This window comes from Triticum aestivum, chromosome 2D (assembly GCF_018294505.1).
Source record: "Triticum aestivum cultivar Chinese Spring chromosome 2D, IWGSC CS RefSeq v2.1, whole genome shotgun sequence".
Classification (NCBI taxonomy): Eukaryota; Viridiplantae; Streptophyta; class Magnoliopsida; order Poales; family Poaceae; genus Triticum; species Triticum aestivum.
In genome coordinates, this window is record NC_057799.1 from 220,131,247 (window position 1) to 220,145,981 (window position 14,735).

General features: G+C 51.9%; 1 protein-coding gene across 2 annotated transcripts in view; it reads left to right on the top strand.

Annotated features, from left to right (window-relative positions):
* Positions 1–948: 948 nt before the first annotated feature.
* Positions 949–14,735, top strand: part of LOC123052617 (mediator of RNA polymerase II transcription subunit 14) — a 29,750-nt gene continuing 15,963 nt past the window's right edge. For both annotated transcript variants that reach the window (XM_044475866.1, XM_044475867.1), the window contains exons 1-2: positions 949–1,615; positions 13,576–14,655. In XM_044475866.1, coding sequence (XP_044331801.1) covers positions 1,382–1,615; positions 13,576–14,655 — 1,314 coding nt within the window. In that variant the 5' untranslated portion in view covers positions 949–1,381. The remainder of the gene's footprint in view (positions 1,616–13,575; positions 14,656–14,735) is intronic.

Here is a 14,735-nt window from a genome sequence, read left to right on the forward strand (position 1 = left end):
CGAGGCAGCCTGACGGGCGGCTTTGGACGAGGCGGAGAGGATTGTGGGGAGGCGAGGAGAAAGAGTGGGGCTCGGTTCGGTGGCGCAACTTGATTACGGTGGGGGGTGAGCGGTATCGAGCGCAAGTGTGACGGGACTCGTTTACGGTGGGAGCCGATTACGGCGCTGCGTTACCAAACGCGCATAACGTTTTCAGATCACGCTGTAATCAGGTGACGGGCAGAAATCATCCAACCAAACACCTCCGTAATAGTATGGATTTAAGGTATTAAAATGAATTATTTGAGTCGCGACCGTTTGCATGTAATGGTATGAATTTAAGGTATCCAGTTGTAAAACTAAATTATTTGATGCTCTTAGTGTGTTTGGTTCGAGAACGAAGTAGAATGGAATGTCATGGTTCCATTCCACTGGAATGGGTCGGTTCTGTCCTTGTGTTTGGTAGGGGCAATTCACAGGAATGGAATGGTTACATTTCGGTGTTTAGTTTCTGAGATGGAATGAAATGAATTTGTTGATTGCACCACTCGAATTATTGACTTTGGCATCAAATACAAACAGGATACATGTAATAAAAAATTGTCAAATAAATGCTAATTATTCAGTCATACACATGTCAAGGGTCTGTCAAAATACACGTATCTATATGTCAAAAATCTGTAAAAATATAAGTATCTACTCTCTTCGTTCGGAATTACTTGTTTCGAAAATGGATGTATCTAGAACTAAAATACGTCTAGATACATCTATTTCTGCAACAAGTAATTCAGAACGAAGGGAATACATGTTTAAATCGAGGTGCGAGTGCATTCCGCATCTCAGGCTAATATTCCGTTTGAGGGAATGGGTAGGTTCCACCGTTCCAATTCTTCGCTGCTACCGAACACAGGAACCAGGCCTAGGAGCGTAATGGACCCGTTACATTCCACCCCATGACCTGAACCAAACACACCCTAGACACCTTGGGCGGATCACATCCACCTGACGCACCAGCTCGCCCATCTTCTTCCTGCCGTTCCCTCGAAAAAAAGAACTTCCTGCCGGCCGCCGCCTCGCGATCCCAGCTCCATTCCCACGAACTTTTCGAACTTCCCCTCTCGGTCCAAGCTGAACTCTACCGGCTGCCGCTCCCGACCTCTCACAGGATACCCAATTTGAAGCCGCTGGTGCCTGGTGGCACTGCGGGGGCGTAACTCTATAGCCGAGGCAGCGGCCGCCCAGCCGCCCAGCCGCTCCGTGTACGCGGAGCTTCTACAATCTGCTGGAAACCCTACAGGGAGAGCAGCTGCGGTGGCTATGGCGCGGCTCAGTCACCTGTAGGTCCCTACCCCGAGACGTGCGTGAAACCCTAGACTCTTCACTCACTCTCGGGTGGTGGTAGATGGCGGGGGAGTTGGGTCAGCAGACAGTGGAGCTGGGGACTGTGGCGCGGCAGGCGGCGGAGGAGTCCTACCTGGCGCTGCGTGAGCTCGTGGAGAAGTCGCGGGCGGGCGCCGAGGGGGAGGCAGCGCAGCAGAGGTCGGATACTGAGAAGAAGATCGACCTGCTCAAATTCATCGACCGCACCCGCCAGCGCATGCTCCGGCTCCATGTCCTCGCCAAGTGGTGCCAGCAGGTCCGCAGCTGTCAATTGTTTCCTTCCTTGAATAAGGAGTTTCAACTTTCATTGTTCAATTATTAGAGCTGCAACTTGTGTTCTCAAGTAAAAATGTTTTTATAGGATCAGGCCTTTGATTGCTCTGATGTCTGCCTTAGTTGAATAGAGTGACTGGAAAGCAGTTTTGGATTTTGTTGCAATCAAGGACAGAAGTGTTTACTGTAATAGGAAATCATTGTTCAACACTTTGTTGGGACTAGTGTACATCAAAATCTATTTAGTATACATTCCACTATTATAGCTCTGACCAGACCGGGCTGCAAAACCCACATATATTCGAAGGAGATCTTTTCCTTTATGATATTGCTCTCCCGTTCCAAAATAATAGAAGTTCTAGGATTGTCCTAAGTCAAACATTTTTAAGTCTGATCAAGTCTATAGAAAAATATGTTAAGATCTACAATATCAAATATATATAATATGAAAATACATTTCACAATGAATCTAATGAAGAAAATTTGGTGTTGTAGATGTTAATTTATATAGATTGATCAAACTTAATGAAGTTTGACTTAGGATAAATCTAGAATTTCAATTATTTTGGAACGGAGGGAGTATAACTTTCAAGCACTGAAGAATCAGCGAATGCTGAGAACACCCACTGTGGTAAGTATAATTTTGCTAAAATTGTGGAGACTGTTAGTCGGCATTGAACGCTCAGTTTAGGACTCACAATCCTAATCAGAATCCACAGGAGAATCTGTTTTGAAGCACCCTAGATGCTATGGAATAGCAGGTGTACGACTTGTGGTCAATCCGCCTTGCTGGTCAGACCATGGTTTACACAGTCAGTTCGCATCAACAAAACTGAATTTATGTCAAGCATATGAGTATATGTATTCTGCTATTGAGCAGTATTACATATGACAAGTCTCAAGCAAGTAGACTTGTCTTTTTTGAACGGTAACACTTACAACAAATCTGGCAAACCAGTCTATGAACCGACACCTAAAGCTACGAAATGCTTGAAAGTGTCCACAGCCTTAAGCTAAATCCATGTTGAATCCTTCCATTTCACTGAGACATTTTCAAAACAAAACAATTCTCCTTAGATTTGATTGACGGAAATATTAGCTAGTTATGTTTGGTTGTCATTAATCACCCTAACATAATTTAGGGCTCCGGATGCTCTGACTTCAATTTGGTCAGGCTATCAGTTCAGTTTGAAGGTCGTAAAGTATTGGAAAGAGTATATTTTTAGCCCTTCCATTGCCAAAGTCTACGCTTGGTCCCTCTACTGTACTAGAGAACAATCTTGGTCCCTCAAGTGTTATCCCAACCTTGCTCCACGTCTCAACCCATTTAGAACAGAAAATTGAAAACAATCATGAAAAGTGGGATGTCATGTGGGGCCGAACATACAGGCTCAAGGGCCATGTTGGGCCAGGACTGCCCTAGTTCGTGTAGTCTAGTGCTTGCTGAGTCCATCTAGAGTTAGAGTAGGAGTCTGGTTCCTAAGTTGGAAAGGTTTAGTCCCAAAGAAGGCCACCCTGCTGGCCGGATCCAATTCCAGTTAGAGTCCAAGTCCGTTTCTTCAATTGTAATTGGCTGTTTATAGCCGCCCTCACATGAGCAAGAAAGCAAGCAGAAAAGTTAATCTATTTTCTCAACTCTTGCTCCTGCGTCATTTGACGGTGTCCCGGATAAGGGGACTCACCATGTCGACTCCAGGTCTGGTGGGCCGGGCTGAGTATCCCTTGGCGAGATACATGAAGACTCTGGAAGCCTTGACGTTCAAGACAAGGACTTCGTATCCGTGGAGGACTCTCCTCTCCACCGACGTAGCCGACTAGGGCTCTTGTAATCCTAGGACCCAAGTATCTTATATAAGCTGGGGCCGGGTTAGTCAATAGAACACAAGTTAAGACAAGTTACAATCTCGTGGTAGTTTACCTGTACCCTGTACACTCCAACGCAATAAACACGAGCAGGACATAGGATATTATCTCCTCGGAGAGGCCGAACATGATGGGTAAATCCCCGTGTCTCTGTTACCCTTGTTCCAAGACATCTAGCTTAGGATCCCCTACCTCGAGATCTCCCAGTTTAAGTTCCGTCGCCGTGTGTCCCTCTCACCCTTGCTGCCGCCACGGGTCGTTGGGACTAACGTCCTTGGCCACCAGTATCTCACTACTACCCCCTATGCTCCACGTCCCAGCCTGCTGATTCCCAAGCATGTGACAATTTGGTATCAGATTCATCTACGATCTTGACGACAACTATGAGTCAGCCTCCGGCGCCATGGCCGCCGCCGCCACCACCCAAAGCCCTCGAAGACATCATCGCCAAGCAATGCGAAGACCACGAAGGTGTGGTTGCCACCCTCCATAGCCTCACCAGCGACTTCCAAGTCGCCGACCGCGCTAAGCTCGACATGGTGCTACAACAATTCTCTGCAACGCTAAAATCGGTCTAGGATTGAATCACTGAGACATAGCAGCAACAACATGCCCAACACCTCGTTCTCCTTTACCTCGAGCAGGGCAGTTCGACGTAGCTCCTCAGCGGCACCAACGTCTTTCCACCGCCGGCCACAAAAAAATCCAAGGTGTTGCCAACGGCTGCCCTAACGGACAAATTTGAGCAAGCTCCGCGCCTCTACAAGATTGATTTTCCCACGTTTGTTGGGGAGAGTGATCCACGTCCATGGCTGATCAGATGCAATCTGTTCTTCCTCGGCCAGCGCATACAAGTCAGACAAGACATGGCTGGCTTCCTACCACCTCATTGTCATCATCGTGCTGTGGTATAACCACTTGGAGGAGAAGATCGGTCGGCCGTCGTGGGGAGAGTTCTACAATTCATTTGAACCACTTCGGACCATCAACACAAGCCAATCCCTTCGGCGAGTTAATCTCGGTTTGCCGTTCCTGCATGGTAGCAGAGCACACCAAGTGCTTCCTCAAGCACCAGACTCGCGTTCCTCCAATCCCTGACACCGAGGAGTTGCACATCTTAACCAACAACCTGGACGAGCCTATGAAGATGCAGGTCGAGATGACGAAGCCGACCTCTTTGAAGCAACCATGGATCTGGCTGTCTCCTTCGAGGCCCTCCATAATGTCTCAAAAGCGGCGGTGGCCATGCATGCTTGTTCGGTTCGCCAGCCGCGCTCGCAGTTGGGTTCGGGCCAGTGCCGTTTGATGCCGCCGGCTTAGTGCTGGCACTTGCCTAAGCTCACTTATGTTGAGATGGATGATCGGTGTGCTAAGGGTCTATGCTTCAACTGCGTTGAGAAGTTCGTCCACGGGCATCATTGCAAATGCCTCTTCCATATCCAGTCCGCCAACAACGACGACAACTCTGATGAACATTGCAAGGATATCCAGATCTCCCTCCTAGCTGTCATACCATGCAGGTCGCCGTGCGCATCGGCGGTTGCGAGCTCGTTGCTTTGATTGACTCCGACAGCACCCATAACTTCATCAACGAGGATCTCGCCACTTTTGTCGGAGCACCCTTCTTGGATGGGTGCCGCCTCTGATGGATAAGTCTATGTACTAAGGTCTTTGTGGGGCTGCAGCACATGGTCCTTTGGCTGCAACACATGGTCCTTGTGGCAGTTAGGATAGAATCCCTGGCCATCAAGGACTGGCAGTTAGGATAGCATCTTAGACTAGCATCTTAGCAGCATCTTAGACTAGCATCTTAGCATATGCTTGGCTGGCTAGCAGCCTATAAGTATGTATCCCCAACCCCTCAGGTTGGCATGGCATTGTGTGAGAAATAAACCAACGAAAATTGTCCCAACTCTCCTAGTGTCATCCACAACTATGAAATGCTCAGGCTGAAAGGTCTAACAAGTGGTATCAGAGCAAGGTTATCTTGTACCCTGAGCATTTCCTGCTTACCTCCCTCATCGGGAGCTGAGCAACCCAAGTCGGTAGCAGCAGCTGCTCCGTCTGCCTCTGGTTACCTCCCTCCCTCTGGACTATCGAGCAGCGGCTCGGCAACAACAGCCTCTTCTTCACACAACAGCCCCCCTGCAGCGAGCCATGTCTGCAGGTCGCTCTCAGCACACGGCTACCTCGACCATGCGGCGCCGGCAGGAGGCCGAGCGCGCCGTGGCAGAGGAGCGTGAGCGAGCGGCTGTAGCAGCAGCAGCTGCGGCGGCAAGGGTGTCGAGGCTGGCTGCAGCGGAGCTGGCAGCAGCCAGAGCGGAGGTAGAAGCAGCAGCAACAGCAGAAGCAGCCCGTGAGGCTACGGCGGATGCCAAGGCACTCCGCGGCGGCCCCGGCAGCTCCAGCAGCTCCGCGCCTGCGGACGACGGCGCCGACGCAGATCGCGCCAAAGTGGCGCAGGAGCGGACGGCGCAGTGGGCAGCCGAGCACGCCCGCGCTCCAGGTGGAGGCGCGCACCGCGACGGCGGCTGCAACGACCAGGACCGCGGCCTCTACGAGGTCCGGACTGTGGTCAGGGATGTTGGTCCCAGTGTTGGGTGGCCTACCCTCACTAAAACCAACTACGTCGAGTGGGCCGGGATCATGAAGGTCAGGCTCCAGGTGCGGCGCATGTGGGAGGCAGTCCAGGACAGCAACGTTGACCGCCTAGAGGATCGACGGGCGCTGGACGCCCTCATCGCCGCAGTCCCGCCCGAGATGCAGTTCTCGCTTTCCGACAAGCGGACTGCCAAGGAGGCTTGGGACGCCATCGCCGCAGCACGCATCGGCAGCGACCGTGCTCGCAAGTCCACTCTGCAGGCACTTCGTAAGGAGTGGGAGAGCCTGGCTTTCAAGTCCACTCTGCAGGCACTTTGCTCTCCGTCTCAACACTCTGCTGCAGAAGATGGTGAAGTTTGGCGATGCCACCTACACCGAGGAGAGAGCCGTCGAGAAGCTTTTTCGGTGCATTCCCGAGAAGTACAAGCAGATGGCTCGCTCGATCGAGTCGTTGCTGGACCTCTCCACGATGACGATCGAGGAGGCGATAGGCCGTCTCAAGGTCGTCGACACCGACGAGCCACAGCCTCCCTCGGGGCCCATCACCACCGGCGGGAAGCTGCTCCTAACTCGGGAGCAGTGGGATCCCAGCCTTGGTGACAGGAAGAAGGGGGAGACTTCTTCCACGACGGGCGGCTGCAAGCGTGGCAAGCAGCGTAAGACGCGAAGAGGCCCCCCGGGCAGGGCACAAGGACGTGCCGAAGGTGACGCCCGCGGAGGCGCCAAGGACGGCGCCGCTGGCAAGCCCAAGCCGGCACAAGACAATAGTTGCCACAACTGTGGCCGGTTTGGCCATTGGGCCAATGAGTGTCGGCAACCACGACAAGGCCAGGCTCACGTCGCACAGGCGAAGGAGGAAGAGACGGCTCTGTTCATGGCGCATGCAAGCATTGAGCTATCCTCAGCGACACCAGTCGCAAAAGCTCTCATCCATCTCGACGAGCCAAAAGCGCACGCTCTTCTCGGCGATGGCTCCGGGAAGGACAAGACTACGGGGTGGTGCCTCGACACCGGCGCCACCCACCACATGACCGGTCGAAGGGAATTCTTCGCCGAGCTCGACTCCGATGCGCGAGGCTTCGTCAAGTTTGGGGATGCCTCCGCTGTGGAAATTAAGGGCGTCGGCTCCGTCATCTTCACCACCAAGGCGGGAGAGCACCGGCTGCTCACCGGTGTCTACTACATCCCCGCGCTAAGGAACTCCATCATCAGCTTGGGACAGCTGGATGAGAACGGCTCACGCGTGCTGATTGAGCATGGGGTCCTACGCATCTGGGATCGCCAGGGTCGCCTTCTCGCCAAGGTACCCAGAGGTGGAAATCGACTTTATGTCCTTGATGTGCAGGTGGCACAACCGGTCTGTCTCGTTGTCCGTCGGGACGACGGGGCGTGGCAATGGCATGAGCGCTTTGGGCACCTTCATTTTGAGGCCCTGAAGCGTCTAAGTGCCAAGGAGATGGTGCGAGGCCTGCCATGCCTCGACCATGTGGAGCAGTTCTGCGACATCTGCGTGATGATGAAGCAGAGACGACTCCCCTTTCCCCAACAGGCGAGTTTTCGGGCCAAGGAGAGGCTGGAGCTCGTGCACGGAGACCTGTGCGGCCCGGTGACGCCAGCCACACTAGGAGGTCGACGCTACTTCCTGCTGCTCGTCGACGATCTCTCCCGTTACATGTGGGTGATGATCCTCGGCAGTAAGGGAGAGGCGGCGGACGCCATCAGGCGCGCGCAGGTTGGTGTGGAGGCGGAGAGCGGCCGCAAATTGCGCGCGTTGCGCACTGACAACGGCGGCGAATTCACGGCGGCTGAATTCGCGTCGTACTGCGCCGATGAGGGCATCCAGCGCCACTACTCCGCGCCGTACAGCCCGCAGCAAAACGGCGTCGTCGAGCGGCGCAACCAGACGGTTGTGGGGATGGCTCGAGCTCTCCTCAAGCAGAGAGGGATGCCGACTGTCTTCTGGGGAGAGGCGGTGCTAACAGCCGTCTACATCCTAAACCACTCGCCTACCAAGGCACTCGACGGTAGGACACCGTACGAGGCCTGGCATGGGCGGAAGCCGGCGGTCTCCCACTTGCGGGTCTTTGGCTGCCTTGCGTTCGCCAAGGAGCTCGGTCACATCGGCAAGCTCGACGACAGGAGCACTCCGGGAGTCTTCATCGGCTACGCGGAGGGCTCAAAGGCCTACCGCATCCTCAACCCAAAGACACAGCGTGTGCGCACGGCGCGAGACGTCGTGTTCAACGAAGGGCGAGGGTGGCAATGGGACAAGGCGGTGGACGACGGCTCGACGCCGACGTACGACGACTTCATTGTCGAGTACGTCCACTTCAAGGAAGCCGGGGGAGCAACCAGCTCCTCGTCGCCGGGCACGCCTACCCCGGCCCCCAAAACCACATCGACTCCGGTGCCTGCTACGCCGACGGCACCACAACCGGCGACGCCGCACACTCCAGCCCCGGCAGTCACCACCCCGGGCTCATCTTCATCAGCACCAGCTCACGCAGAGCACAACCCGACGAAGTTCGCTTCTCCGCTCACTCACGACGAGGAGCGGATCGACGCGTATTATGGCGGTGAACCGTTGCGGTATCGTACGATGGAAGATCTACTCGGCGACCAGCCGGTGCCGGGACTGGTGCCACGTGACCTGGAGGCGCAGCTACAACTCGCGTGTGAAGACGGCGAACCACGGTCTTTTGCAGAGGCCGAGAGAGACGCGGCATGGCGCGCCGCGATGCAGTTGGAGATGGATGCGGTCGAGCAAAACCGCACCTGGGAGCTCGCTGACCTCCCTCGTGGTCACCGCGCAATCATCAAGCACAAGGCTCGCTTGGTGGCCCGAGGCTTCTTGCAACAGGAAGGAGTCGACTTCGACGACGCTTTCGCTCCCGTGGCACGGATGGAGTCCGTGCGACTTCTCCTCGCGCTGGCTGCCCAGGAGGGCTGGCATGTCCATCACATGGATGTCAAGTCGGCATTCCTCAACGGCGACTTGAAGGAGGAAGTCTACGTGCATCAGCCACCGGGATTTGCGATCCCTGGCCAGGAGGGCAAGGTACTCCGCCTGCGCAAGGCTCTCTATGGCCTACGGCAGGCACCTAGGGCGTGGAACGCCAAGCTGGACTCCACGCTAAAGAAGATGGGCTTCGAGCAAAGCCCGCATGAGGCGGCCGTCTACCGACGGGGCAGTGGAGGAAACGCCCTGCTGGTGGGCGTCTATGTTGACGACTTGGTGATTACCGGCACCAAAGATGCAGAGGTGGCAGCGTTCAAGGAAGACATGAAGGCCACCTTCCAGATGAGTGATCTGGGGCTCCTCTCCTTCTATCTTGGGATTGAGGTGCACCAGGATCACTCCGGGATTGCGCTTCGACAGTCCGCCTACGCCAAGCGCATCGTTGAGCTAGCTGGGCTCACCGACTGTCACCCAGCTCTCACTCCGATGGAGGAGAGGCTGAAACTGAGCCGCGACAGCAAGGCGGAGGAAGTGGATGCTACGCAGTACCGACGCCTTGTGGGGAGCCTTCGCTACCTCGCCCACACACGGCCGGACTTGGCATTCTTCGTCGGCTATGTCAGTCGGTTCATGGAGCGACCGACGTCGGAACACCAGCAAGCAGTGAAGAGGATCGTCCGCTACGTAGCAGGGACCCTCGACCACGGCCTCCACTACCCTAGGTGTCCGGGGGCGGCACACTTCGTCGGGTACAGCGACAGCGACCACGCCGGCGACATCGACACCAGCAAGAGCACGAGCGGGATCCTCTTCTTCCTCGGCAAGTGTCTCGTGAGCTGGCAATCAGTCAAGCAGCAGGTGGTGGCCCTGTCCAGCTGTGAGGCTGAGTACATAGCGGCCTCCACCGCCTGCACTCAGGCGCTCTGGCTCGCTCGACTGCTTGGTGATCTTCTTGTTCAAGACACCAGAACGGTGCAGCTCCTGGTGGACAGCAAGTCCGCCCTGGCCCTGGCAAAGAACCCCGTTTTCCACGAACGGAGCAAGCACATCCGACTGAGGTACCACTTCATCCGCAGCTGTGTGGAAGAAGGGAGCATCGAGGCGAGCTACATCAACACCACGGACCAGCTCGCAGACCTGCTCACCAAGCCTCTTGGGAGGATCAAGTTCCTCGAACTCTGCTCCAGGATCGGGATGATTCAACCCTCCCACAAAATGACGTACAAGACTTAGGGGGAGAATGATGGATAAGTCTATGTACTAAGGTCTTTGTGGGGCTGCAGCACATGGTCCTTTGGCTGCAGCACATGGTCCTTGTGGCAGTTAGGATAGAATCCCTGGCCATCAAGGACTGGCAGTTAGGATAGCATCTTAGACTAGCATCTTAGACTGGCATCTTAGCAGCATCTTAGACTAGCATCTTAGCATATGCTTGGCTGGGTAGCAGCCTATAAGTATGTATCCCCAACCCCTCAGGTTGGCATGGCATTGTGTGAGAAATAAACCAACGAAAATTGTCCCAACTCTCCTAGTGTCATCCACAACTATGAAATGCTCAGGCTGAAAGGTCTAACAGCCTCCGTGTCACGGTCGCGAACGGCGACCACATCATTTGTTGGGGCCTTCTTCGACATGTCACCATCACCATTGACAAGGAAGCTCCTAGATGGTCTCCTGGCCTTTCCCGGCATGCCGCCATCACAATCGACAAGGAAGCTCTTGGACAGCCTCTTGGCCTCCTTCGCAGACACCTTCGCCGAGCCCAAAGGGCTTCCTCCATATCGCGCACACGACTACCACATACGATTGTTGTCCGGATCTCAATAGGTGGCCATCCGACCATACCGATAGCCGGCCATCTAGAAGGATGAGCTTGAGAAGCAGTGTGCCGAGATGCTGGAACGCGTCCTCATCCGTTGTAGCTCATCGTCTTTCTCCTCACCGGTGTTCCTGGTGAAGAAGTATGAGGGTACTTGGCGATTTTGCGTCGACAATCTGGGACTCAATAGCGTCACCTTCAAGGACAAGTTCTCCATCCCCGTCATCGACGATCTTTTGGCCGAGCAGAAGGGTGCTCGCTTCTTCATGAAGCTAGATCTCCGCTTCGGCTACCATCAAGTACGCATGGCTCCAAGGTATATCCACAAGACAACGTTCCGCACGCATGAAAGCCTCTTCGAGTTCATGGTGATGGCATTCGGTCTAACCAATGCCCCCTCGATATTCCAAGCTTTGATGAACGATGTGCCTCGTTCCTTCTTACGCCGATTTGTGCTCGTATTTTTTGATGACATTTTCATCTGCAACACCTCCTGGTAGGACCATCTTCGTCATGTCAAGCTCGTCTGGGAGGCTTTGAGGGCACATCAACTTTAACTCAAGCGCTCCAAATGTTCCTTTGGCGAGGAGTCGGTGACATACCTCGGCCATGTCATCTCCGCCGACGGCATCACCATGGACAGTTACAAGATACTCACAGTCGTCGACTGACCGGTTCCACGGACAGTGGTGCACAGCTTCCTGGGACTAGTAGAAACTACCGGAAGGTCATCTGTGAATTTGGTGTCTGGTCCGAGGACGGGGCTGCGTCTCGATGCCCTGAAGACCGCCCTCATCACTGCACCAGCCTTCCAACTCCCCAATTTTACCATATCGTTCACGGTGGAACTCACGTATGACTCAAGAGGCCACTACGTGGACACAAGGGGGGGGGGGGGGTACCAGCAATTTTTAATGAATTGCGAAAGTCAGGATTTGAAATCAAGACCTTAGCTCCGATACCATGTTAAGCTTCATCCACTAGCCAACGCAACCAAAAGTCCGAACTAATGGAAAGAGCTAGTGCAATCCACATATATATTGTAACAATTTAAACACCGGGCATATGTGCCACCCACGTCTCCACTATTGGCCGACGTGTTGACATGGGGCATGAGGGCTTTCAGAAGTCGCTGCATCGCCTTCGCCGGGATTTTAACCTTCCCCAGGCTCGGGTGGCGCCCCAAAACTACATGCGTGTCTGCACCATGTGCCAGCGCAACAAGACGGAGCAGCTTCATCCAACCGGCTCGGACTGGTCCCCGACCGAGGGTGAAAGGCGCAAGGGCCATGCTGTGCAGGACTGCCCTAGTTCTTGTTCGAGTCTAGTGCTTGCCGAGTCCATCTAGAGTTAGAGTAGGAGTCCAGTTCGTAAGTCAGAAAGGTTTAGTCCCGAAAAGGTTACCCTGCCGACTGGATCCAATTCCAATTAGAGTCCAAGTCTGTTTCTTCAGTTGTAATTGTCTATTTACAGCACCCCACTTGAGCAATAAAGCAAGCAGAAAAGTTAATCTTAGTATCTTACCTCTTGCTTCTGCACCGTGCGCCCCTCCAACCCTTGCTGCCGCCACGGGTCCAGGACTACCGTCCCCGGCCACGGGTATCTCACGACTACCTCTTATGCTCCACGTCTCAGCCCGCTGTTCCCAAGCACGTGACATGGGGAAATTTTTTAAAATCAGAGATGAAAAATTAGGGAAAGAACTTAAACATTCCAGTAAAGTTACTAAAAATTCTAGGGAACTTAAGAAGTCTCGTAATAATCAGAAATATTCGACCACATAATTCTTTAACGTTATGGAGGCTCTCGTTCAATACATTCTTCATCTTCAAAATCCACATATTTTCCCGTAACTTTGCACTTGGCTGAAAGATTCCTGTTTTTAAACGTTCCTGTTATCTCCTCTTTATTCTCTTTAATTTTCTTCCTTTTTCCTCAATGTCTTTTATATCTTCATCGTAAAGACTGTTTCTAGGGTATTTTCTGGTGCCTAAATTTCCCTACCAAAATCTTGGCAGCCAATGACATCTTGGCTCTTACTTGGTTGGTTGCCTATGAGAACTTGCCCACCCTCTTGACATTGCCTTCACAATTATTGCCATATAGGCAAACTAAGGGTCAAAGAATATCTAGCCAATGGTTGGCAAAAAATTGGTAGGGCATGTTGTGGAATCAACCAAACATACCTTCAAAATAAAATTTCAGTTAAAAAATCAAAATTTCCATATTTGTTTCTGGATTTTCCGAATATTTTGTTCTGCTGCCCCCCAACTTCTCCTTAAACTAGTCGAGTTTTCTAGAAAGGAGACTACAGTTTTTTTCTCCTAATTTTCTCCCATTTTCTTTTTTGAAATTTTTGCCTCTTTTTTGTGCTGATTGGGCATCCACGTGTACGAAACTGTCGTCATCTTTAAAACCGTTTTTGATGGAGCAAAGGACCAAACTTTATTCTATGTATGCAAAATTCATGCTGAAGAAGTGCGTACTGAAGTCGCAAAGAAAACCCAAAATGCCAACTTTAAAGTATTTTATCATTGTGTAATGTATTTGCTCTGACAGGCTACAATCTACCTTAATTCCTTAGCTACTCAACAAAGAATGTATTTCAAAACTAAGTTTTCCCCTTCATTATCATATTTGGGCCATCAAAATATGTATCTGGAATTTTGTGATAGAGAATATTGCTTTTGATCTTCTGCAGGTGCCCTTGCTTCATTACTGCCAGCAACTTGCGTCAACTCTCTCCAGCCATGAAACTTGCTTCATCCAAACAGGCGATTCACTGTTCTTTATGCATGAAGGATTGCAGCAAGCTCGTGCTCCCATTTTTGATGTTTCATCTGCGATAGAAGTCATACATACAGGGAGCTATAGGAGATTGCCTAAATCTGTAGAGGAAATAGGTACTCAGAATACACTTTTTCAAGATGAGCGGAAGCCTACATTGAAGAAATTAAGCACCCTTGTGCGGGCAAAATTACTTGAAACCCTAGTTCCTAAAGAAATGTCTGAGGTTTCGGTGACTGATGGAATAGCCAATGTACAGGTAGATGGCGAATTCAAAGTACTCCTTACGTTAGGTTACCGTGGGCACTTCTCGCTGTGGAGGATATTGCATATTGAGTTACTTGTTGGTGAGAACACCGGGCCTATTAAGCTTGAAGAGACAAGAAGGTATGTTCTGGGTGATGACATCGAACGGAGAATGGCTGTGGCTGACAATCCCCTCACAATTTTGTATACAATTCTCCATGAGCTATGCATCTCTTTTGTTATGGATACCGTAATTAGACAGACTAATGTTCTACGACAAGGTAGATGGAAAGAGGCAATAAAATCTGAACTTGTCTCGGATAGTCATAGAAGTGCAGGACAAGGTGGGAATAATGCTCCAACGCAGCTTGGTCAAGATGGAGAGCTCGATTCAAGTGGGTTCAGGATACCTGGTTTGAAAATAAATTATTGGCTGGATGAAAGAAACAGTGGGTCAGCAGAATCTGATTCATCTCCATTTATTAAAGTTGAGGCACTGCAAGATATGCAGATAAAGTGTCAGCACAGTTCATTTGTATTGGATCCACTTACAGATAAAGAAGCTGATCTTTCTCTTGATCTGAGCTGCATTGATGTTGAGGCAATCATTTTGAAAGCAATTGCTTGCAATAGACACACACGTCTTCTGGAAATTCAGAGGGAGTTGAAAAAAAATACTCGGATTTCTCGATCCCCAACTGATGTTGTCCTGAAACGGAAAGAAGTTCATATGGACGTCCTGCAAAAGGTACTGATATAAACCACTATATTTAGGATTGTGGATTTCCTTATGTTTGGGATACCTTACTGATTTGCACTTGCCAAAGC